We start from the raw sequence: 26,377 nt of genomic DNA, 5'->3' as shown, positions 1-26,377 counted from the left end.
AGTACTGATTTTGCCCCAGATCCCTAAGTGGCCCCCTCAAGGATTGAACTCACAACCCTGGGTTTAGCAGGCCAATGCTCAAACCACTGAGCTATCCTTCCCCCCAATATTATCTTTACGTGTTTGTGAAAAGTTCGTATCAAAGAATAATTTTTAGGGTTCTCTCCCAACCCCCATCGCCCCATTGATTTATATAAAGACCTGACTCAGTATTGTTAGGAAAGAAAGCTAAAACTATTCTGTGTCAACTGTATTCTAGTGTTGCTGTTGGGTTTGGATTCTCATACCTCTCAACTTTCAAACTTGCAATACAAAATAACCAGAATGTGGAACACTTGGGTTTTGTTGCATGTCACACCATAACTGAAAGATTGTAATGGATTTTAACTAATAAACCTGTTCTTTAGGATGTTTTCTCACTGTGTGAATTAAAAATAAAAGTTGTTAAAAAAGAAAGCTTGAGAAACAAATTCCATAATGTGTAAACATAAGAAAACCTATGTGCATCATCAACCGGATTTGAAACCAGGACTTTCAGACACACAGTGTGGGGGGGGAGGGATAGCTCAGTGGCTTGAGCATTGGCCTGCTAAACCCAGGGTTGTGAGCCCCCTCCTTGAGGGGGCCATTTAGGGATCTGGGGCAAAAAAAATAGTTGGGGATTGGTCCTGCTTTGAGCAGAGGGTTGGACTAGATGACCTCAGCCCCCACCAGCTTGGGGGCCCCGCTCTGAATCAGCAGCAGCCAGGGCCCCAGGCATGCGGGGCGGCACCCCCAACACTACTAGTTCCTGAGCCTATGTCTTCCAGGACCGAGCACGCCGGCCAATCGCACTGGCCTGCGGGGTCCCCCCAAAGCGCAGGGCCCAGAGCGGTCACCGTGATTCACCCTACCCAAGGGACAGCTCTGCACCTAGGGTCTTGGATGAGATCGTGCTCAGGTGGCTAAACTGTCCTGCTGCTCACACAACCATGGCTACACTTCTGTTTTTAGCATGCTACCTTGAACAGAGCTTGCTCGAGTAGGTCTACTCAAGCCAGAAATTGCACGTACCAGCACCAGTGTAGACATACCCTGGGAAGGGAGGCTGTCCTGCAGGTAGAGGAGTTGTTACCAACATGTTAGCCAAGCACATAGATTGGTGTTCATTCAGTCTGAAACAGCAGGGCGGCTAAGTAAATGAGATTTACGTCTCCATTTTGGAGACCTTGGTTCTTTTACCGTTTATGCTAGAAGTGACCTTCTGCAGCCTCACACTGAATTGTCAAAGATCCATGTATCTTTGTTGGGCTGGAGCAAGCCAATGTAAGAAGGGAGCTCATGACATCCTGGCTCTCAGACCGGTGCAGCTTTCCCTAAGCCAAAGGTGTTGGAGCGAGAGTGTATTCACATTCTTTTCTTCCTTCCCTTTTGTTGAATATTGTTTGGTTTGGCAAGGCTGCTGAAAGAGGAGGCCAATTTATTCAAAAACGGCAACAGAGAAAAATCCAGGACATCGTTGGTGTTGGAAGAAGCTGTTTAAGATTTTTTTATTATGATGATGATTATGATTTTGCAATTCCAAGCAGATGTATAGGATGGTTAAGAGAGATTTTGATGCTATTTTTAACAATTAGTATTTAACTCTTTAAATTAACAACAGAGTATACATAATAAATGTACCTTATGTATGTGGCATTGTTACTTTTTTAATCTGATAAGATATGAATAAGATACTATACTGTAAGCATCAATATGAGCTCTTCCCTAGTCATTCCAGACAGCACTATCTCAATGAATTCAACTTTTCCTATAGGCAGTGAGGTAATTCAGTCAACCAAACGGAGTCCCTCCTGAACACACAGACATGTCAAGATGTGCCTTTAGTAGCTCTATTGATACAAGCCACTGATTTGGACAGTGAGGCTGAGATGATGGATAGAGGTGAAAATTGCCATGCTGAATCAACACTGATGGAAGAAATCCTGAATCTTGCCTCTGGCTGAGGCCACTACTTGATGTTTAGACCAATGTACGACCCACCAGAGCATTCCTAATGCCCATGGCCTGCTTCAACACAATATACTAGTGGCCAATTCATTAGCATTTTGTCGTCATGTTTACATCATTTTAGTTTACATAAGTGTGTAAATAGACAATACTATACATAAAAACAACCTGTCTAAATACATATGAAACAAGCTGAATTTAAAATATAAATCAATACAGGTGACTTTAAATCTTATTAAAATATGTAGAATCTATTTGGCCCATACAAGGTTGTGCTCGGGTTCATGTGATCCTCCTGTGTCATAAGGTTGGGCACCACTATTTTAGATGAAGCCCAAAGGGAAAAGTACTTTTGAAGGTTTTGATGAGTACCTGTAAGTTTGCCCTCATGTTTACCCTCTCTCTCTCTATCTCTCTAAGGGTACGTTTACCCTGCAAGTGAAGGTGAAATTGCAGCCCAATAGGCATACTCATGCTAGCTTTAACCTGGCCAGAACAGGTAGCTATAGTAGTGTAGACATGCCAGCATGGGCTAGAAACCAGACCAGAAGTCTGCTAGAGGCTCTGGACATGTACTCTGGTTGCTAGCCTGTGCTGCCACATCTACACTACCTTTGCCACAGGTATGCCTATTCATGCTACAATCACACCTTCACTTGCACCGCAGACATAGTCTAAGGCTACATCTACACTATATGCTCAGGGTGTGATTCCCTTGCTTGTGTACGGGTACCCACACTAGCTCTGACTGAGCTAGTACAAGTATAAATCGCAGTGTAGCCACAGAAGCACGGGTTACGGCAAAACAGGGACAGTTTAGCCATGCTGAGCACATATACATCAGTTTCAGGCAGATTTGTCCTTGGCCTGGCTAATCCATGCCTCTACAGCCACTATCCCTGCTACCATGACTACCCTGCTACTTATACTCATGCTAGCTGAATGGGAGTTAGTGCGAGTATGTGTACACAAGCAGGGGAATCACACCCGTAGCTCGTAGCCTAGACACAGCCTAAGCTTTTGTACCATGCTCACTGCAGCATATCTGAATACCCACTGCAAAGTCTATTCTGCCTGCTTTGCAAAACACATACTACAGAAGGGAACTTTAATGAAGTGGGTGATCTACTTCTTGTTCTATCTTTGGACATTGCATCGTATCAATGCTAAGCAGTAAGATAGATTCTTGAAAGCAAAGCTCTGTCACCCCCATCCTTCCAGTTAAGCAGAAAAAAATACAGGTACAAAACAAAAAAGAAACAGCAAAGAGCCCACATCTGTTCTAATAAAACTTCAAGGCACAAAAGGTCCAATTACCTAAAGGAAACTGCATTTGGATTCTAGACAAGAGTTGACTTTGAAGTTGGCCTGGCTAATGAGATCTGTTCAGAGTGAATAAAAGCAGATTGATGTTTACAGTCTCCCTGAACTCTCCCAATTTTTCACCTTCTGCAGTACAATTAATAATTATAGTCAACAAATCAAAAGCCAGGAGGGAAATAAGTTGCTTGTTTAAATAATAGGACTCATCTGTAATTCATCAATTATTATGATGTTCTTTTCACATAATACCATTCACAATGAACTTGTCAGAATGCTGCCAAGAAGATTAATATTCAAGCCGCTGTTCATTTAATTGGCTTGGAAGTTTCGTATTTAAAAAAGCTACAGTTTTATGTTTATTCTTGGAAAAACATAAATATTGTGGCAGTTTTTTCCCCATCATCTGGGACCAGATTTTCAAGAGAGCTTAGGTCCTATTTAAAATAAGTGGCCAGATCTTAAAATCTATGAATTTTGAAGGCCAGAAGAAACCATAATGATCATTTAGTTTGAACTCTTGCATAACACAGGCCCAAGAACCTCACACAATAAATTTCTATATCAAGTCCATAATTTCTGGTTCAGCTATAACATATCTTTTAGAAAGACATCCAGTCTTGACTTAAAGAACTCAAGTGAAGGACAATCCACCATATACCCTGGTAAGTCGTTCTAATGATTAATTACCCTTGCTGCTAAAAATGTGCACCTTCTTTCTATTCTGAATTTGTCTAATTTCAGCTCACAACCACTGGATTTCATTATGCCTTTTTCTGCTTACAATGGAGTAGAAAATGGGTCTGCTCTGCAGTGCCCTCTTCAGGGCCACGCCTGGTACAGTCGTACCAGGCCCTCCCACTGGAGCCTGCAAGGGTCTGCCCCTATAGCCTGTGCTGTAACTCTGTGTCAGTCTCTAAACAGTCATGTAACAAAACTGCAACTCAGGATTTGGCTCTCTGCACCTTAAGACAAAGACGAGGGGGAAAAAAAGACCCTGAAATGCAAGTGCTTATTTGCAGCGCTTAGGTCAAGGCCCTGGCCTGGGGTTAGCCCTGAGGAGCTCCTCCTCTGTCCCAGTCTCATCCAGCTCTGCCCCGACCAAAAGCAGGCATGCCTTCTTTAACTGGCCTTCTGGTTCTTCACTGGTCAATATTTCTCTTGGCCCTTCTAGGCCTCTGGAGGACTGTCTTGTTGGTCACCTGGTCTGAGTGGATTTTCCTTGGGCAACAAATGTCAAGGTGCTGATGCCTCCAGCAGGAGACAGAGAAGGTCTGACAGACCCCGTCACAATCAGGTGCTGAGGTCTTTTAGCAACCTGGCAGCAAGTTCTCAATTGGAGCAATGTGTCATAGCTACCCTGAGGTATGACAATTTACAGCAGTTGATTATGTGCCCCCTTACCCTTATTGCAAGGGCTGAGTGCTACAAAAATCTAGTGGTTTGTGACTGCTTGTTTGGAATTACCATCACAGTGCACCAGGGGGCTGCAGGCCTTGCCCAGCACCATCAAACAACCAGAAAAACTCACTGCTCAACAAAAAATTAATAATAATTTTTAAAAGTACTTTCACATGTACTCTGTTCATTCTGTTGGCTTTTTATGGAACGAATCTTGTGGTATGTTAAGAAAACACGTTACAGAGCAGTGGGATCAATTGCTCTCATTAGATAATGAGGACAGAACAAGCAGTAAGGATCAGCACAGAAAATTTACTTACAGTTGCATAACTGTTCTTGCTATTAATAGAACAAACTGCTCTGGGAGACTATGGAATTCTCATCACTTCAGATATTCAAAGCTATGTGTAACGCTGATCTATAACGGATTGCTCAGGAATAATTAAATTATTTTTGCCATGGTATGAGGGATGGATTTGACCCACATGCTTTAAGGATACCAGCATAGGAGTTGGGAGCAGACCATTCTTAGTGAAAGCCCTGGACACTGGAATTAGTTCCACCCTTCGCCCCCAACACCACCAGAGTTCATGTCTGTGGGGATGGTGTATTTCCACTTGTAGGAAATAAGGAAAACAAACCCATCCAAGTGTTCAAGTGCTACTGTATATATGTTTTGAGTTGCTAAAGAATATTGGAAATTTCTGTTTGAGCATAAAGTGAAATTACACTATTTTTCAATCCACATCATAAGATTTCTAGGCAGGTGAAACAATCAACATTGAGTGAACACAATTTGTATCCAGCATAATTTGTGGAAATTATGCAAATAAGAAAAGTAGTAAATATCAGTTGGCCAAATTCTGGATTTATTTTTGCACATTACAAAATCTGCATTCAAAATATGGGCATCAGGTTATTTAATACTCAACAGTATTATTGTTTGTAAACGGGCAATAACGGAGGTCTCTTACACCAGGAAAAACTGATCAAGGAATTAGTTAGAATCAAAATAATTATGGAAAGACTATGGAAGTGAAACACTTTAAGAGCTCAACTGACATTTTGCCCAAGTTAGATACTGCAGTCAGCTTTATGCTTGACTGACTACACGCTCAGTTTTGCAAGGTGCTGGGCAGAGTTGGCCAAAATAAGTGACCAAAAAGGACAAAATTTTCCTGAAAAATGTTGACATTTTTCAACCAGCTCCAGTAGTGCTGAGCACTCAAGAGCACAAAGGGCTACACCGGACTGCTCAGTGCCTTTCTGGATCAAGCTCTGAGCTATCATCAGACTTCTCTGTCCCCTTACCTGTCAGAACAGGGAGTAGACCTGACACTGCGTAAACTTTGGGCATCAGCCTCTGAACTGCTGCTTCTTCCATCTTCAGCTTTCACACTGGCGATTTCTCCTTTGGTCACTGCCCTGATGGCCTTCCTGAGGAGCATACATTAAAAAAATAAAACCGGGTGAAAATGTAAAGCACACAACACTTAAGCCAATGTTACTTTTGTGAGATCTTTCCTATTAGAAAAGAGAGCAGGCAATGATTCTGATAGCACCATGCTGTGCTTCTAGGGGCTATGTGTTTTGAGTATTGCTGAGGTCAAAAATGGACAAGGCAGTCACAGGTTTAGTAAAACGCTCACCTATCTCTCTGACTCATATAAATAATAATAGTGCCGTGTATATTACAGTAGCAGTCAAAGCATGCCAGGAGTTGTACAAACACATAAGAAGGGACAGAGCCTGCCCCAAAGAGCTTATGTACTAATTAAAAAACAAACAAACATAGAGGCGGAAAGGGGCATGAAAAAGTCCCTACTTAATAGCAGGATGATTGTCAAATAATTGTGGCTGAGCTGCAGACAAGACATGGAAAATTGCGGAAAAGTAAAATGGACCTATATTAATTGCAGTAATTTGGAAAAGCCAGAGAAGACCTAGGGCTGGTCCACACTAAGCCCCCAGTTTGAACTAAGATACGCAACTTCAGCTACGTGAATAACATAGCTGCAGTCGAAGTATCTTAGTTCGAACTTAAAGGTACTTACCGCGGGTCCACACGCGGCAGGCAGGCTCCCCCGTCGACTCCGCCTACTCCTCTCGCGGAGCAGGATTATCGGCGTCGACGGCGAGCACTTCCGGGATCGATTTATCGCGTCTAGACAAGACGCGATAAATCGATCCCAGAAGATCGAATGCTTGCCGCCGAACCAGTGGGTAAGTATAGACGTACTCCTATTTGTTAAAGAAAAATTTGCTGGAACAATATAAACACTCAAGTATTACATTATGTCTTCTAATTTTTTTGATAATCAGACATTTTGCCGCAGCTATATTACAATCATTAATGCACAGGGCTGACAGGAGGAGCCCAGCCAGAGTCCCTCTGTCAGCCCCGGGCAGCTGGCAGCCAAGGCTCCTACTGTCAGCCCTGGATGGCTGATAAAATTGCAGTGGAAGCCGAATACTGCGGGATCTGCAATTCTTGCAATATTGTGAATTGAATAGGGCCTTAGGTATGACATACAATCAATGTGGTCAGAGTGACAACCTCAGCTAGTAGTAGTTCTGATGGCACTAAGTATCATGTTAGTTCCTTTTGTTTCCTTTTTATTGGTTGGGGGTGAAATAGGTGGGTAATGAGGTAAGAAAGGAGAGGAGCAAGAAGGGATAAGCTTGAGAGAATGAGAGAAGAATGGGAAGACGGCGTAAAGTAAAGCAGACAGAAAAGGAGGAGATGATGAAAAGGGGAAGTGGGAGAGTCCCGTGTTGTGTCTAGAGCAGAATTTTATCATTCCCTCCCACCTCCCAGAGGCCAAGGAAAGATGTCTTGGGTGATGTCAGGAATCTGAGAGTCTGAAGCTGGCTCCTGTTATGGCTGCTAAAACACCTTAGTTAAATTTGCTGATGGAGACTCTACATTCTATATTAGCCGTGTTGCAATAACAGATCTAATTGTTCCCATGGCTTTTCAAAAAGCTGTGTAAAATCACTCATGGTGATTGTAGGTAGTGCTTTGCTCTGATCTTCCAGTTATAAGATCAATCTCCCATCATCAAATATACTGCAGAACTGTTTATCACAGAGGGTGACTTATTGGTAAGCTAATACTCCCTGTTTTTCTCTTCTGGCCCTCTTAGATAGCTGCTAGATGCACACTCAGTAAGCTGACAGACAGGCCCAGTGTCTTTAAGGAGAGAAGATCATCCAAGATAAAAGGGATCTCAGAGCTTCTGGAGGTAAGCTACTGTTGACAGCAGATGGAGAACCACTTCCATTTGGCAGCATAGCCCTTCCTTGTAAAGAGCTTCCTGCTGGTAAGGATGTACTGTACCTATTCAGAGACGACCTCTCTCTAAGCACCAGATGGAGGGAGGCTGGGTTTGGATGGTTGGTTCTGCCCTCTGTTCTGAGACAGGTACAGATGTATGAATGGGCGAAAGGCCACCAAATTGTCTTGGCCACGAAGGTGGTGCCAGGATTATTGTTGCCTTGTCCTGCTTTGACCTTCTTGAAGACATGGGATAATAGATATATATTAGCGGACCTGACCACTGTACCAGAAAGGCATTCTTCTGGAGTTATGCCTATGGGCACTTAGGAACTGTAGGCATTTCTTGTTTGCTTGGGTTGTAAAGAGGTCCCACAATGGGAAACCCCACTGCCAGAAAATGTCCTGCACCACTGAAGAATGGAGCTCCCACTTGTGATCCTGGTGGAAATGCCTGCTTAGGCTTTCTGCTAAGGTGTCCATTGCTTCCAGAAGGTACACTGCCAAGGAGGTTATCCAATGCCAAATGCACCAGTTCCAGAGCACGGCTGCTTCCATGCAGAGTGGGGCAGTCTTCATGTTTTCCTGTTTGTTTACACAAAATACAGTAGAGTCGTGTTGTCTGACATGAGTTAGACATGTGCGGACTGGATGAAGGGTAGGAACCTCTTGTATGCTTCGTGCACTGCTGAGAAGTCTGATGCTTAGTTTTGATTCTTGCAGAGTCCAGGACCCCTGAGAAATATAGTCATCCAGGTGCACTCCCCAGCCCAGAAGAGAGGCATCCATTATGAGTGTCTTTGTGGGTGGTGATAGGGGGAACACAGGGAACCCCTATGCAAACAGTCTCTTTCATTTCCCACCAGGTGAGAGAGGTGAGGATGTTTGGAGGAAGTGAAACTTGTTTGTCCAGGGCATCTCTGCTTGGGAGCATAGACTGTCCACAACCACGCCAGGAGGCACCAGAGGTGGAGCCTCATGAAGGATATCACCTAGGTGCAGGCGGCCATGTGACCTAGAGGGACCAGGTTGGACAGGACTGCCATCTGGGGCTGAGTCAGAGCTGGGTGATGATGTCCCTCATCATGCGGATTCTGTCCAGTGGTAAGTATGCTTTGACCAAAGGGTGATCTTGGTGCACCGTAAAGGGCAGGACTCTCTTGTGAGCTGGATGAATGTCTATATGAAAATACGGATCCTCAAAATCAAGGGCCACAAGTCAGTCACCTTCATTTAGGGATGGGATTATTGAGACCAAGGTGCTCATCCTGAATTTTGAATGGCGTATAAAGACACCAGCTGGTCCAGGATTGGTCTTCCAGCCCCCCTTCATTTTGGGTACAAGAAAATATCTTGAGTAACAACCCTTGTACCTGTGTTGAGAAGGCATAGACTCTACTGCCCATAGCTGAATTAGAGAGTTCACCTCCTGTTTGAGAGACCTCTTGTGAAGAAGGATGGGAGAGGCATTTTGGAGAAGGAGTAGAAAAGAGTTCTATGGTGTAGCCTATCAAGATTTTGTCTAGGACCTATCTGTCCAACATGATATGGTGCCGCATTGGGAGGAAATGGGACAGACAGCCATCAAAGGGTGTGGGGATAACTGGTGGTGCAGATACTAGTTGACATCTTCCGAGCAGCCCATCAAAATACTTTTTCCACAGGAGGCTGTGATTGAAGAGGGGAAGGTGATGGTGCACTGTGACTGCCACGCTGTATGTGTGTCACTTCCCAGGGAGCTCAAAGGCCCTTTGATGATAGATGGGCTGAGAGCCAGGACAGGATCTACGAGTTCCTCTTGTGCACCAGATATATATCCCCAAGGAGTGGAGAACTGCACGCACAAGACTCTTTAAAGGAGTGAAGTGACTCATCTGTTCCCTCGCTGAACAGGTTGTTACCCTTGAAGAGGAGATCTTTTACTGTTGCCTGGACCTCCTTGGGGAAACCTGAGGGTTGCAGCCAGGAAGCCTACCTCATCATGACCAAAGTTGTCATATCTGCTTGCAGGGACAATCTGTCAACCAATTTCCCCTTGTCAAGGATGGCCTGGAACTGGAGACCCCACTCCGATAGCAGCTTATTAGCTAACTCCAACAGCCTGTTGTAATTAATAAGTCATACTTGGACATCAATATCCGGTTATTCACTATATGAAATAAAAGGCTAGCTGATGAAAAATTCTTCCTGCTGAAGAGATCCAGCCTCTTGGCATCCTTGACTGAAGGACTGGTGCAGCGTGCTGCGTTCCATGACAGTTTGGACCATGAAAGAGTTCGGATTAGGGTGGGAGAACAAATATTCTGCCTCTTTGATGGAACAAAGCAATTTTTGTCTGCCCTTTTTGGGAGAGTGGCGCAGGTGGCTGGAGTGTGCCCCACCACCTTAACAGCTGCCAATACGGCCTCATTACCAGGAAGTGCCACCTTGTCTGAAGGATGTCCAGGAGCTTATGAGTTGGATCTTGGACCTCCTCCACGGGGATCTGGAAGGTTTCTGCAATCCTCCTTAGGCCTTGTTACTGTCTATAGTCATCTGGTGGCAAGAGTGAGGCTGGTGCCACTCCCTCATCTGGAGAGGAGAAGGAAGAAAGTGCTATCGGTGGATGCAACTTTCCTCTTGAGTCCCTGCACTGGGCCAAAGTCAGTGACAAGATACCGGATTCAGTGAAGCTGCAGTCTGACCCAATATGACAATTCCCATGTTTTCCTAGCTTTCTCTGCAATAAATCTTTCCCCTTTGGAGTTGATTTGTCACTTGAAATATTGAAATTTTAACCATAGCAGATTTTCCCATTTGGGGGTGAATTGCAATAGAAAGGGAAGATAAGAAACAGGCATAAATCAGTTCTCTAAATATTTAGTTACTGTGCTACTAAGTGTTCACAGCAAAGACAGTAAATGCTCCACTCCACTAAGGAGGCAGTCTTTCTGTATACCTTCACCATGGCTATTATCTGCATGAACTGTAATTAAATGCAATTTTTAGAGCCACCGATTCCTTAGGGTGTATTCCCTTCATCTGCATAGGAGTACTCAGAAGCAGCAGCTGCTTCTTTTATCCAACGTTAATGAGGCAAAATCAAGTGAAGTTTCTGATTGATTGTCAGAGATCCAGTTCACTCCTCTATTCCCTTGACCATCACAGCCCTTATAATTTACATACTCAACATGCTGTAGATGCACCTGGACAGCAATTCAATCAGTAGTAATTAGCAAACTCTTAACCAAGTGCTTTTCCTATGAAGAGTGACCATAGGATCTATGTTCCATGTCAAAATTTGCTCAATTTACCAATAAAAAGTTGTTTTTCTAATTGCAAGCCTGGCTAACTCAGCCCACGATCCGAAAGTTAAGCTGAGTTCTGTCCTCCTCATGGATCAGTACCAATTTATGCCCCAGTGACAACTATGCAACCCCACAGCACATATATCATTCACTCTTTACAAACATGTAGCCCCAGTTGCCTTACGACACATTTTATTGAGGGGATATTCTAAAGATAATGGGGTTGCACAGATGTCACTGAGGCTGTAATGTGCCCAAGCACTATTTTTATTTACTGAAGATGATTCATAAAAGGAAAACATAGCTTTCAGATCACAGGGTGAGTTTACAGAGTTGGAAGTTCGGGGCAAAACATCATTTTATTTGTAAACTGAGCTAATTTTATGTGGAAGCCACTCAGAGGAAACAAACATGGATCTTCAAGGTTCCATTTTTACAGCCATTTTTCAGAGTAGAAGCACACTTAGAGATACTTCAAATTCAAAGTGTAACCTCTTACCAGGAGGAAAAATCCAATAGTTGCCATTGCCTTTTGCTGTTACCTTGTAGCAAAAGGTAATTATAGCTGCATTTCCTAGGAGACTGCAGTCTAATTATAGCAATTGTTTCAAAGCAGATTGTTTCTAACCCTGGGAAATTTTGGTCTGATCTGCAATACTGGAGAGAGAGAGAGAGAGAGAGAGAGAGAGAGACTGGAGAGACTCAAAATAAAATCTTCTCAGAGGTGCTATACTCTGAATTATCAGTTTCCAAAGTTCAAGGCTTTACCCTATCTTTCTGGGTCCACTGAATATTGATTTCTGCCCACTTGTGGAGGAAGCTGGGGTATCTGGCCTTTGCTCTGCATTCTCCTGGGCGTGATCTTTGGCTTGTCCTCCTTCTTTCTTACCGGAAACAGTATCTGAAGGAGAAAAAAAAAATATTCCGAGAAATAAAGGCAACATATGCCAAGTGTGCATCTGATATAAATAGAATATCTGTTTTTAACTAATAAAAAACCTGTTCAGACTATCACAAAACCATTTTTGCATAGCTTGGTTTCTTTTTTAAATAAGAAAGCATCACAAAAGTAACCAATTTTATTTTAGTTATTTTAGAAATTTGATGCAGGTGGGTTGTTGTTGGTTTTTTCGTTTGTTTTGTTTTTCAACATTTCCATTGGATTATGCCCCCAACTTTGTTGCTAATTAATAAATTAAATAAATTTAGAGATGGAGGAACATGGAAAAATACACTTCACAGTTTATAGCTCTTCCTGTGTTAAGTGAGAGAGAGCACATTCTCTGCATTAAAAATGTTTTCAACTGGGAGGAAAATGTGGACAAAATGCCTTGGACATTACTTTTTCTTCTCATTATACATCTAACAAAAATATAAATACACAAATACAGCAATAAAAACAAAATATACATCTCAATATCTTGCATAAAATAAAGACAGAAAACCATGAATGTTAGTCATGTGCCAATGGACAATTCTTGAGGTGGCACACACACCAGAAAGGTCAGTATTTTGCCAAGCAGAATATCAGAATTCATAGTAATTATTTTTAATGGCACCCAGCCTCCTTCTTCCTAAATACACTTAGTCACTGTAACTTAGCTACTGAATATGATAAACACTACCTGGAAATACAGGCTGTACTTAGATGGTGGCACGTGGGTGAAGTGTTAAAATAGTTCAGCTGAGAGGAGGGACCTTTGTATTCAGAAATAACTCCTATTCCTTAAGCTGGTGAAGCTGTAGTGGAGGTGAGACATGCAGGCAGCTCTGAGGAATGTAATATGTGTTGGATCAGTGAAGCAGACCACATTATCCATGTGTAAACATGTTTGTGCATGTGCAATGGGTAGCTAGGTGATAGGAAAGTTTGAGTTCCATGGGTGGGGGGGGGGGGGGGAAAGCGGTGGCAAAGATGGATAGTTAGTGTTTAGAGGTCAGCATAATTCAGGCTGGAATGTCTGGAAGCTAGGATCCAGAAAGTGAAATTTGAGAGATCTTGCACTACTGAATAATTTGTCTTTGTTTATTTAGGTCAAGATCTCATATAAATTGTAAGCTCTTCATGGTAGAGAGAGTGTTCTTTTCAATGTTCTGTAAAGTATCCAGTACTCTTCAGACCTTAGTTGCAAAATAAAAAGTTGACTAATACATAATTACTATTCAAGTTCAGTGATAATTGGGAATTGTTTAGGAACACGTTACTAGATGCCAAAGAAGCCACAATCAAGGAAGAAGGCCATATTGGTTAAAAATATGACTGGGTTTAGAAGGCAACTATAAAAAAAATTAAAAAAAATTAATATATAACAAACGGAAGAAAGGGGAAGTTGATAGTAATGAATATAACTGTAGAAAACTGAAAAGGGAACCAAAGGAACAAGGAAAAATCTATGGCCAATGGAGTTAAGGACAATACAGAGTTTTTAAAGTATATTAGGAACACAAAGAATCTGAACAATAGTATCATTCCATTACTAAATGGAAATGGTAGAATTACACCTCTACTCCAATATAACGTGACCCGATATAACACGAATTCAGATATAACGCGGTAAAGCAGTGCTCCGGGGGGAGGGGAGGCTGCACACTCCGGTGGATCAAAGCAAGTTCGATATAACGTGGTTTCACATATAACGCGGTAAGATTTTTTGGCTCCCGAGGACAGCGTTATATCGGGGTAGAGGTGTATCAATAATAATGAAGAAAGGCAAAAATCTTCAATAAATATTTGTTCTATACTGGGGGAGGGGGAGACTATGTAATCATGTCATATGATAACACTCTCTCCATTCCACTAGTATCTTGAGAATGTTAAACAGGAACAACTAAAGTTAGACAGTTTAAATCAGCCTATCAAGATAATTTGCATCCAAAAGTTTAAAAAAAGCTGGTTGAGGAGCTTGGACTGTTAATATTGATTTTCAATAACTCTTGGAACATCAGGGAAGTTCCAGAAGACCAGAAGAAAGCTAATGTCATGCCAATATTTTAACAAGGTAAACAGAATGACCCAGGTAATTACAGGCTTGTGAGTTTGACATTTATCCCAGGCAAGATAATGAAGCAGCTGATATGGGACTTGATTAATAAAGAATAAAAGGAGTGTAATATAATTAATGCCAATCAGCATGGGTTTATGAAAAATAGATCCTGTCAAACTAATTTGATACTTTTTTTTTTAAAGATCAGAAGTTTGGTTGATAAAGGTAATAGTGTTGATGTAATAGACTTAGACTTCTGTATGGCATTTGACCACACAACATTTTGTTTAAAAAGCTAGAATGATACAAAATTAAGATGGCACACATTGAATGGATGAAAAACTGATAGGTCTCAGAATGTAACTGTAAACGGGAAAATCATCATCGAACAAGTATCTCTCTAGCGGGGTCTTGCAAGGATTGGTTCCTGGCCCTTATGCTATTTAACACTTCTAGTAATGACCTAAAAAAAATATGTAATTATTACTGATAAAGTTTGCAGAGAGAGTGGTAAATAAATGAAGAGGGCACATCACTGATACAGAGATATCTGGATTGTTGGTAAGCTGGGTGCAAGCGAACAATGTGTGTTAATATGGCTACATGTAAATGTATACATCTAGGAACACTGGACATAGGCCATACTTACAGGATGGTAACTATTCTGGGAAGCAACAGATCTGAAAAAGATTGGGGGTGTGTGTTGTGATGGATAATCAGCTGATCATGCTGTGGCCAAAAGAACTAATGTGATCATGGAATGCATAAACAGGAGAATCTCATGTCATAGAATCATAGAATATTAGGGTTGGAAGGGACCTCAGGAGGTCATCTAGTCCAACCCCCTGCTCAAAGCAGGACCAATCCCCAACTAAATCATCCCAGCCAGGGCGTTGTCAAGCCTGACCTTAAAAACCTCTAAGGAAGGAGATTCCACCACCTCCCTAGGTAACCCATTCCAGTGCTTCACCACCCTCCTAGTGAAAAAGTTTTCCCTAATATCCAACCTAAACCTCCCCCACTGCAACTTGAGACCATTACTCCTTGTTCTGTCTTCTGGTACCACTGAGAACAGCCGAGCTCCATCCTCTTTGTACCCCCCTTCAGGTAGTTGAAAGCAGCTATCACATCCCCCCTCATTCTTCTCTTCTGCAGACTAAACAATCCCAGTTCCTTCAGCCTCTCCTCATAAGTCATGTGCTCCAGCCCCCTAATCATTTTTGTTGCCCTCTGCTGGACTCTTTCCAATTTTTTCCACATCCTTCTTGTAGTGTGGGGCCCAAAACTGGACACAGTACTCCAGATGAGGCCTCACCAATGTCGAATAGAGGGGAATGATCAAGTCCCTCGATCTGCTGGCAATGCCCCTACTTATACAGCCCAAAATGCCGTTAGCCTTCTTGGCAACAAGGGCACACTGTTGACTCATATCCAGGTTTTCATCCACTGTAATCCCTAGGTCCTTTTCTGCAGAACTGCTGCCTAGCCACTCGGTACCTAGTCTGTAGCAGTACATGGGATTCTTCCATCCTAAGTGCAGGACTCTGCACTTGTCTTTGTTGAACCTCATCAGGTTTCTTTTGGCCCAATCCTCTAATCCTCCTTTAGGAGTACAGAGGTTATTTTACCTCTGTATTTGGCACTGGTGCGACCACTGCTGGAATAGTGGGCATCAGAACTGGACACAGAATTGAAGAAGGATGTTGATTAGTTGGAGAGGGTTCAGAGAAGAGCCACGATAATGATTAAAGGTTTAGAAAACATACCTTATAGTGATAGACTCAGGGAGTTCAATCTGTTTAGCTTAACAAAGAGAAGGTAAAGAAGTGACTTAATTACAGTCTATACATACCTACATGGGGAACAAATATTTAATAATGGGGTCTTCAATCTAGCAGAGAAAGGTAGAATATGATCCAATGGCTGAAAGTGGAAGGTAGGCAAATTCAGAGTGGAAATAAGGTATACATTTGAACAGTGAGAGTAATTAACCATTAGAACAGCGTACCAAGTATTGTGGTGGCTTCTCCATCACTGGCAACTTTTAAATCTAGATTAAATGTCTAACAGATTTGCTCTAGGAATTATTTTGGGGAAGTTCTGTGGCCTGTGTTATGCAGGAGGTCAGATTAGATGACCACAATGGTCCCTTCTGGCCTTAGAATCTATGACTCTATTAAAAGTAGTGACACAGGCTATGAATTCTATAATATGAAAGATAAAACCCACATTTGGTAAAAACATTTTGACAACTAGGTTTAAAATACAAGTCTAAACAGAGAACAACTTTTCTTGTGTGTTCTTATTTTTACCTGGGACTTTGCGTAGGATGGACTGTCTGACAACATCAGTTCCAAGGAGGTTGGATTGTTTGAAGCGCTTTGCCCTCTCTTCAAAAAACCATTCACCTGTCACTATCCTTAGCTGTCTACATGAGAAAGAAACAAAACAAAATGCACACATGAACTGATCCAACCAGCCAAAACTGTTTCTTAAATCCTCAGGACATTGTCCACCCAACATGCACACATACAGCTATGGATCACAGTCACACAGTACAAGCTAAAGAATCAAAAATTAGCTTGCAAAGAGTAATATAATAGAATAGATCTGGTAGAAAAATTGTGAAAACTCCCTCTTCCCAAAGTGAAAAATGGCTTTTTGGTTAAATGGAAGCTTGCACAAAAATTGATTTTTCATCAAAATTTTCATGGTTTCAGGAAAAACTGGAAACCAAAACATTTTTGATCATCAATAGAAGTTAGAAGTTCGTGGGTTTTTATTAAGTGTCCAATAAACATTTCAGATTTTAGTTTATAATGCCTCCCCCCCCCCCCTAAATGTTTTTTAAGAGATGGGATACATAGGAGGAGAGGAGAGCAGGGTCAGAAGTGAGGATTGGGCAGAGAGGAGCAGGAGGCATAGGCTAGGGCCACAGAAGCAGAAATCTCTACTAGGGCAACTCCCACCAGACTCTGTTCTCTGCAGAAGCTCTGCTTTGTTTTTTGCAGAAATGTTGGAAGGTTTCTCGTGAATGAGGCAAGGGACTGCAGGAAGAGAAAGGAGGGTCTCATGATTAAGGCAGCTGAAGGTTGCCCTGGGGAACTTGGATTCTATAGCTGCCTCTGCACAGATGCTGGGCAAGTCACTTAAAACAAATTTTTCACAGGTGTTCCTCATTTTCTGGGTAAGCAATATGAGACCTGGGATCTGATTTGCAGAAGTGCTGAGCATTCACAGCTACAACTGAAAGCAATGGAAGCTGTGCTTCAAACATGCATAATGCTAAGTACCCTGAAGAATTAAGCCCTTAGGTATCCAAAATTAATTGGATTTCTGAAAATTTAGGCCTGAACATCAATGAGTTTCAGCTCCCCAGATGTAAAATTGGAAAAATAATATCACCTGATCTCACCAGAGCATTGTGTAAGGTAATCTGACGTTTACACCAGCTACAAATCACAACCCCAGCCGCAATATAGACATAACCATACTGGGTGTCTCTTCATTTCCAGAGGCCCTGTTTAGTCATAAGTGAAAAGCAGTTTGGTGGTCCCATTCTAGCTCACATTACCACCAAAACTGAACCAGATATGTGGCTGCTGCTTAGAAGAGGCCCAACACTATCTGGAAGAGCAGCATTTGGCAGGTCTGCAATGAGGTGTGCTAGCAGAATTGTACAATGACGCTTACCCAGTGCCTGCTTGCCACATGCTTGGTTACTGACTGCTACCAGCCCTCATTTTTAGGAGGAACAGAGTCAATCAAAACATTTTTTAAAGTAAAATAAATAAGCCTGATTTAAAAGGCTGTCATCTCATAACTGCTTAATACTAATAAAAATCACTACATACAGCATACAAAAGCATTTTTTTTATTTATGGAAACTAGTTGGAGCGGAGGAAGGAGTTACTATAGGCTACATTGAATCTTGAGTGTCCACTGGCCTTCATAGCTATTTAAAAACTACTCCAATAGTCCTTCTCGACACCTGTAAACCCATTGAACTCAACCCTAATACTGGGAGGCATTTCCAGTAGTGCATAATCTGGCATTGTAACAAGGAGTGGTCCATCTCAATCCTCAGGTGCCCCAGGAACCTCTCAGACTCTGCCCATTGAGTGGCAACTTCCTGTGATTTATATTCGCCAATGCCAATACTGTCCCATGTATATACAATGCTTTTCTACCTTTAGCCCTTTCCTGCAGGGCTGAGGAGGAACAGAGGTCTCTCTTCCTTGAGATCTCTGCACATACTGGGTTGAGCTAGCCCTGGTTACTCCTTCTCTTCCCCAGTACTTTCCTCCTGTGTCCTTCTTATACCCCTCTGCTGATGGACTATTGGCTCATCCAGCCTCCCAGCCTGATCAGCCAATTAGCTTACACATCCCCAATCAGCCTTCTCCAGGGGAGCTGATTGATGCCTAAGTGATCAGAGTGCTGGGCTCACCAGCTAGCTCCCAGCATTCTGTCACAGATATAAAACCACAAAACAGCTGTACGCTTCCATGGCTCCACTAGCAACTCCAACTGTACCAAGAAAAATCTATGCACTAAAATCACAATTTTCCCTCTCTTGGACAAGAATTATTCACACACACACTAACAATACATTTTAAGATTACCGACTTTAACAGTCCCCAAGCTAATCTATGGGCTATATTTCCATCATTCTTAGCTTGTAGTTTATGGAGAGTATCACATCCTACATCCTTTGGCTGACAGAACTACTTAGCTTTATAGTTCTCGGGCCCTTATAAGAATTCATCCTTGAAAAGTCAAGAAATGTGTAAATTCAGTCAACATTGATTGACAAAATCCTTAGTACTCTGAACTTTGTACACCCACCCCAATGAACTTTTTAAATTTTGAATAAAAGTTGGTGCTACTCATACATAAAACATTAATGTCTGTAAAGCATTCTTCCAGTCTGTTAAAAAGCCTCTTTTTGAAACATTTTCAATTGAGAGCACCTGTGTAAATTAGCTACATGTTCATAATAAAGAAGTTTCATGATAACTACTGATCTGCAGAATGCTGCTTCTCTGAAGCACCCAGAAAGATGTCCAATCCTGGTATTCTATTCAGGCAGCAAAGCAGTCCTATTCTGTGCTGTTATTTTCTGTAAGATATGTTATCGATGCTAATTGCTAGCTTTGCAAATGCAAATGACAGTAAATGGTTTTAATATGCTTAAGTATTGCCACTCCCACTGACATCTCAATGAATACCATCAAGACATGATTAGCTGCAATGTGCAACCAATACTCAATTTCAAAGTATACAAGACTAGTCAAAAAACACTTTCTCGTTTTATTCCCCATGGAAATATCACATGGACACATCACCTTTTGCTATAATTTCTGTAACAGTTAAAAGCTTTTGAGTACAAAATTGCACGTTGTGTAGAGCTAGGTGACTACAAGTATTTCCCATAAATATTCACTCAAAACACTGATTTAGCTTCATTTGTGTTCATGACCAATTTGTGCTTGAGTACCACAACATCCTAACAAACAAGTTTATTCTCCTGTTCATAGAAACAGCAAATATTTTCATTTCTTTTTCTAATTGTTTCTTCTGCTTGCCCTTTTTCTTGGGAAAGAAAGGACAGGATTTCCCGGCAGTGGATCCATGGCAGTGGATGGACATTGTATGACAGAATTTTCCTCTACATTTAAAGAAAGCCTAAGTAACTGTTACTGTTTCAAAATCTTACACGACTCCAGCAGAGTGTGATTTTTCCGGACCTGCATTCATTTACAAACATATCAGATAAAGAGAATCAGATTTAGTTTGTGTGAGAATGGATACGATTACAGATGATTTCAGGGCATTGATCAGTACTTCTTACTCAGACAAGACTCCAATTTAAGAGAGAGTTTTGCCTGGGTAAAGTCTGAGGAGTACTGAATAGGGCTCTATTGTCAAGAAGAATTCACACTAATGGAATTCTCTCTCATCCAATTATAGATTAAGTTTATTTAAGCACTACCAGAATAGGTTAAAAAAATAATAAAAATCCAGACATATGCCTGCAAATGTGATAATGAAAGATTATTGCCTTATCTTTTTCTTTGCAGCCTGTTGATGACAATGCAAAAACAATTAATAGAAATCAATCAGTTATTGTCCAAAAGGCATTCAGAAAACCATTTCCACTCAATTTTTTTGTTTATTTTCTAAGGATGTTTGCTTAAAAACAAAACTGACTATTCATTGGAGAACACATAACTTCTGGTTAGCAGGAAGAACAATTTTCCCCTGGGTGTGATAAAAATATATATTGTCACTATTCACCAATAGCATGATCTTCTGTGGGTGCTAATTCTTCATAGTAAGGCTTAACATAAGTTTAGTACTCTACATCTGTCTTACCTTTGACTAAATTCCCATTGCAAACTGAACTACAAAGTTCATTAACTCTTTCCAAGGTTACTCCCGAGTTTGACAATGAAACCCCAAAGTGCTGTTTCCCTCTTACTCGCACATCTTATTTTCCCAAGTCTTGTACCACCAACACTTCCCTTGATCCAAGAGAGCTGGTGCACTCCTTCCAAACCACACACTTATAGATTCATAGACATTAAGGTCAGAAGGGATGATTGTGATCATCTAGACTGACCTCCTGCATGTTGCAGCCACAGAACCTCATCCACTCACTCCTGTAATAGACCCCTAACCTCTGGCTGAGGTACTCAAGTGCTCAAATCATGATTTAAAGACTTCAAGTTACAGAGAATCCACCATTTACACTAGTTTAAACCTGCAAGTGACCCGTGACCCATGCTGCAGAGGAAGGCAAACCCCCCCACATTTTTCACCAATCTGACCCAGGGGAAAATTCCTTCCCAACCCCAAATATGGTGACCGGTTAGACCCAGAGCACGTGGGCAAGACCCACCAGGCAGACACCTGAGCAAGAATTCTCTGTAATAATTCTGAGCCCTCCCATCTAGTGTCCTGTCTCTGGCCATTGGGGATTTTTGCTACAAGCAGTCCTGTCATACCATCCCCTCCATAAATGTGTCAATCTCAGTCTTGAAGCCAGTTAGGTGTTTTGCCCTCACTGCTTCCCTTGGAAGGCTGTTTCAGAACTTCACTATTTGGTGAAGAAATCTGTCAGCTATCACATCCAGGAAAATCTGACCCCCAAGTTTACAGATTCATTAAAAATCCTTGCTATTGGACTTGCAATTCCATGTGTCAGTTCCTTTAATATTCTTGGATGGAGATTATCCAGGCCCCCGATTTAATCCCATTAAGCCGTTTGAGATTGACTTCCACCTTGGATGTGGTCATTTCTACCTCCATATTCATGTTCCCATTAGCCACCCTGCTACTATCCCTAAGGTCTTCATTAGCCTCATTAAAAACTTCCAGTGGTTTGCCAGGTGGGTAAAGCCAACATCCCCTGCACTGCCATACAAGTGTTGGGGCTGTCTCTAGTCACAATACAGAAGCAGGCAAAGCCCCATCAATGAGGATTAGTGGAGAGATTACCCTGGAGAGTAGATCCTTCAGGAATCATCAGGTAATAGTACAGATACCTATTTTAGTTGCAAACCCTTAACACAGCAGAATCTGGAGAAGTATGGAATGAAAATGAAAATGGACGAGTAACTCTTGGATAACCCAACAGGCTCAGTACTTGCTAGCTAGTTAGAATTCCTTGAAGTCACCAATGCTAGGTAAATGGCAGGTGAGGATCATATAAACCTAATTTAATTTTTGTTTTTGTAGCTTGCATCAGGGGCTCTTAGAGTTCTGAAGGCCCTTTTTATTGTTGTTGGGTGCACATTAATAAATACGGTAAATTACAGACAGACTGGCATAAAAGATGATTTTGTCTGTGATACAAAATGCAAGAGTAGAATAATGGTTGACATCATCCTGAACCTTTCGCTGTGATGCTCTTCAAAACTAGGACTCTTCCTTATTTGGTTTGTGAAGCAGATGCTCTTTGCTTAAGGCTAAGCCTCGGAGATATTTTAAGCCAAATTTCCTGTCAATGTAACTCCAGTTACGTCAATGAGTTACACCAGCAATGAATTTGGCCCACAATTTTTTCCCCTTTATCTGTTCAATTTATCGTGGGGGGGTGGAGGGAAGAAGGAGAATCTTTTCTGTTTTCTTTTTAAATAATTATAAAGAATGTTATATAATGCATGAAAGATGTTAGACATAACATTCTATACGAGCATGGTGGGTTGTCAAATAAAAGGCTCAAAAAACAGAGTTTACAGTATTTTTGGCTATTCCATTCATAACAAATTGTAATGCCAGACTCCCACCACCATCCCAACTTGCAATAATGCTACTGTGAGAAGCTGATCACAGGATAGCTAAGAACAGTTCATTTAATCAGAAAAGGCAATTCACTGAATCATCAATACTCCCTCCAAATGGCGCATAAATGCAAAATGTACATTTGGATCTTATTGGATGTGGCAAATGTCTAATATAATTTGTGTTGCCTGCAAAACAAGTAGAAGCTGCTGACAGACGTTCCAATTTATTTTTGGCAACAAATGCTCTTGGGATGTTTCATCTAAATTAAACCATTAATAGGGCTGGGCAGTGCTTTGGTGAGATTTAACAACTCTCCTGTTTAGTGGTTTACATCCTTCTCATCTGGAAGAAACTTCATTGTGAGATCTACATGACTGCTTACATGTCTAACAGATTCCTGGTAATAAGCAAATCCTGTCTGTTCACTGGTTCTCAATCCATGACCCGCAGACCACTGGTGGACTGCAGATGAGTTTTGGGTGGTTTGCCAATTGGTTGCCTGAAAATTAGCCATCCAGCTATTTGAAGCATGATGAGGGCTGCTACTTTGTTAAATAAAATAACCTAATGTCCATTTATGAGAAAGAATGGAAGAGTTAACTATTGTAACAGATCCTTTACATGACACATCTAACACCTCCACATAAGGATTTTTTTCTTAGGACACTCCTGCTGCAGAAGCTACTAGCACGGGGTCGGCAACCTTTCAGAAGTGGTGTGCCGAGTCTTCATTTATTCACTCTAATTTAAGGTTTCGCGTGCCAGTAAAACATTTTAATGTTTTTAGAGGGTCTCTTTCTATAAGTCTATAATATATAACTAAACTATTGTTGTATGTAAAGTAATAAGGTTTTTAACATGTTTAAGAAGCTTCATTTAAAATTAAATTAAAATGCAGAGCCCCCTGGACCGTTGGCCAGGGCCTGGGCAGTGTGAGTGCCACTGAAAATCAGCTCGCGTGCCGCCTTTGGCACACGTACCATAGGTTGCCTACCCCTGTACTAGCAGCACTACAGCTCACACTGTTATGGAGCTGGTGCCCACCTGCAGAGGCCCTTGCTCCTAAGGTAGCTTGCAGCACTGCAGCTATTAAGGACTATTAAGGACTTAATTCCTGCTTGCTAGGTCACTGTTCCTGAAAATGCAAATTGAAAGCTAAACAGAGATGGAGTGGAGATGTTAAAGAAGCCATTTCATGCTGGTTTGAGCAGGCAAGAAACCATGTGACTGTGCAGTATTATGAAGGACTTGAACTATGTGACAGTACAGCTAAAAACTATAAATTGTATTTTCATTCACCACTCTAACCAAATTGATCATATTAAGCAGAAGCTACTGTATTTTAAAATCTAGATGCATCATTACCATCACTTTAGCTTTATATGTTCATGAAACTGACAAATTTGACATAAACATGACAAGTATGTATTTAATATATAGTTGGTGGAACATACTTTTTTCCTTTTCAAAAGTGGTGCGAGGCATGAAGAAGGTTGACAGTTACAATTCCGATGCCATTTTACATTGGGAAGCTGGTGCCCAATTCAGATTGTAGCATTACCTGATTGGTAATGTTTAAGAAAAGCACTGTAATAAATGTTTATATCTCAGTAACTTTAGAACTGCTTTCCTGTGAGATAGACTAAACCCATTCTTCTCCTTCAACACAGCTACAGAGTTTATGGAGGGTTCAAAATAGTTCGACTCATAACATTGATTTGAACAGACATGCCTGAAGTAAACAATAAAAGTAAAACCCATCATCTGCTGCATGAAATGTGAAGAATAAGGACATATGAATCCTTACCAAGCATTTGACTTCCCTGGCCAAGTCTAATGCCAGGCATAGTGAAAGAAAATCATAAGTAGACAGTCATAGCAACTGACAGGTTGAACAGGCTTGGAAACCTCAGTGTCACCACCTTATATCTTTGTCTTTTTCATCATCAATGCAAATTTTTTTTAGGATCTTGAGTCACAGCAGCCTTGATTGTTAAAAAGCTCATATCTCATAGACCATATGTATAGAAAATACTTACCTTCTAACAAGGCAAGGGAGTCCAAGGGTTAACCGTCAGACACCCATATACTACCACTTTCAATTTATAGTGAACAATTTACGGAAAGGGCTTCAGGTTACAGTAGCTTAATCCTTTATCTCCTTTAGGAGCATCAGATCCATTTACCTACACAACTATTTTTTCATTCAAAATATAAAATGAATTCCTAAATCTGTCTTGAAGTTTGAATTTAATAATTGCATCTCACATTCCAAAACTAAAACTGAAGAACTAGAAATGAAACTGTCTCTTGCACTCTATTATTTTCAGACACTGATAACTGTAACAAGATGGGAGTGTTTTTCCTAGCAATCTATTTTTCTTTCTCCCAGTCCTGACGTGGGACCAAACTGCACTGTATGACTTAGATAATTTTTCACTATATTTAATGGGACACCAAACCAAAGCTTTTAGAGTATTTTTTTAAACTGACCTGAGATCCAAATTCACATATGAAAACATGATATTCTTTTACTTACACCCCTCCAAAAGCCAACCTCTGGCATTCTCAATAGCAAGTGTAGTGATAAAGAATACCCTTTCAATGCATTTTGTCAAAGTAAGGTTTGGATGGGTTCTCCAGTGTAGTGCCAGATAGAGTGTATTGCGACTAATAGCTTTAGTGAGCAAGCGAGTATGACAGCAATAACTTTATCTGTCTGCTTGCTCTTACCCCTATCTTAAATGACTGGGAATGTTTTAAAGAAAATCATGCACAATCATAAAATCATAGAAGTGTTGAACTGGAAGGGACCTCGAGAGGTCTTCTAGTCCAGTCCCCTGCACTCATGGCAGGACTAAGTTTTATCTAGACCATCCCTGACCGGCATCTATCTAACCTGCTCTTAAAAATCTCCAGTGACGGAGATTCCACAACCTTCCTGGACAATTTATTCCAGTGCTTAACCACCCTGACAGTTAGGAAGTTTTTCCTAATGTCCAACCTAAACCTCCCTTGCTGCAATTTAAGCCCATTGCTTCTTGTCCTATCCTCAGAGGATAAAGAGAACAATTTTTCTCCCCCACTCCTTGTAATAACATTGATGTACTTGAATCAGCTGGGTGCTGTACATTTTATTTGGGGTCTCATCTGAATCATCAGATATTAGTAATCAATCTACATAGTCCTGTGTCCTGAACTAAATGGCTCAATAGTGTGAGCAATTATTAGACATCTTATAGTCCTTTGCAACTCTATCACCTACCCATTCCTGCCAAGGGAGGTTGCGTTTGGTAGCAAATTCCTCTAGAACTAAAGCATAACACAGCTCGGTGGGGTGTCCATGCCCATTTAAATTTAAATATGATATTTTTCAGCCTTCCCTTCCCCTTCCTGGTGTGTTTCCTAATTATTAAATTGCCAGATAATCCCAGAGGTTTCCCCCTTTTTCTTTACAAGAGTGACTATGCACTTGAAGCTACCCATTTACTAGAACAGATCAGGAATTTTCTACTGAAATATTTTTTCCAATGGAAAATGTGGTTTCCAGAAAACAGAAATTTTCTGTGTGAAAATGTCAATTTTGCAGAGAATTTTCAATCAGGAAAACGTTAAAAAAGTCATTTTTGGGTTGGGCCAATCTGAATTGAAACATTTTGGTTTGCTGAAGTGAACTGAAACATTTTGGTTTGGACCACTTTCATATTAAGTTGTGTCTGTCTGAGCTGCCAGAGTGCCTCATGAGTGTCGTAGCTTGGGTGCCTCACGTACTTCAGTCTCTCCTCTGTGGAACTGCCACATTAGTCAGGGAGGCCCAGGACAGGAAT

General features: G+C 41.3%; 1 protein-coding gene across 2 annotated transcripts in view; it reads right to left on the bottom strand.

Moving 5' to 3' along the window:
- Positions 1–26,377, bottom strand: part of LOC113406332 (synaptotagmin-like protein 5) — a 96,187-nt gene that overhangs the window by 43,044 nt on the left and 26,766 nt on the right. For both annotated transcript variants that reach the window (XM_026650543.1, XM_026650544.1), the window contains exons 3-5: positions 16,571–16,686; positions 12,043–12,175; positions 6,022–6,147 (exon numbers count right to left, since the gene is read on the bottom strand). In XM_026650543.1, coding sequence (XP_026506328.1) covers positions 6,022–6,147; positions 12,043–12,175; positions 16,571–16,686 — 375 coding nt within the window. The remainder of the gene's footprint in view (positions 1–6,021; positions 6,148–12,042; positions 12,176–16,570; positions 16,687–26,377) is intronic.

This window comes from Terrapene carolina, unplaced genomic scaffold (genome assembly GCF_002925995.2).
Source record: "Terrapene carolina triunguis isolate 2854851 unplaced genomic scaffold, T_m_triunguis-2.0 Scaffold26, whole genome shotgun sequence".
Classification (NCBI taxonomy): Eukaryota; Metazoa; Chordata; order Testudines; family Emydidae; genus Terrapene; species Terrapene triunguis.
This window is presented reverse-complemented; position numbering and strand designations above follow the sequence as displayed.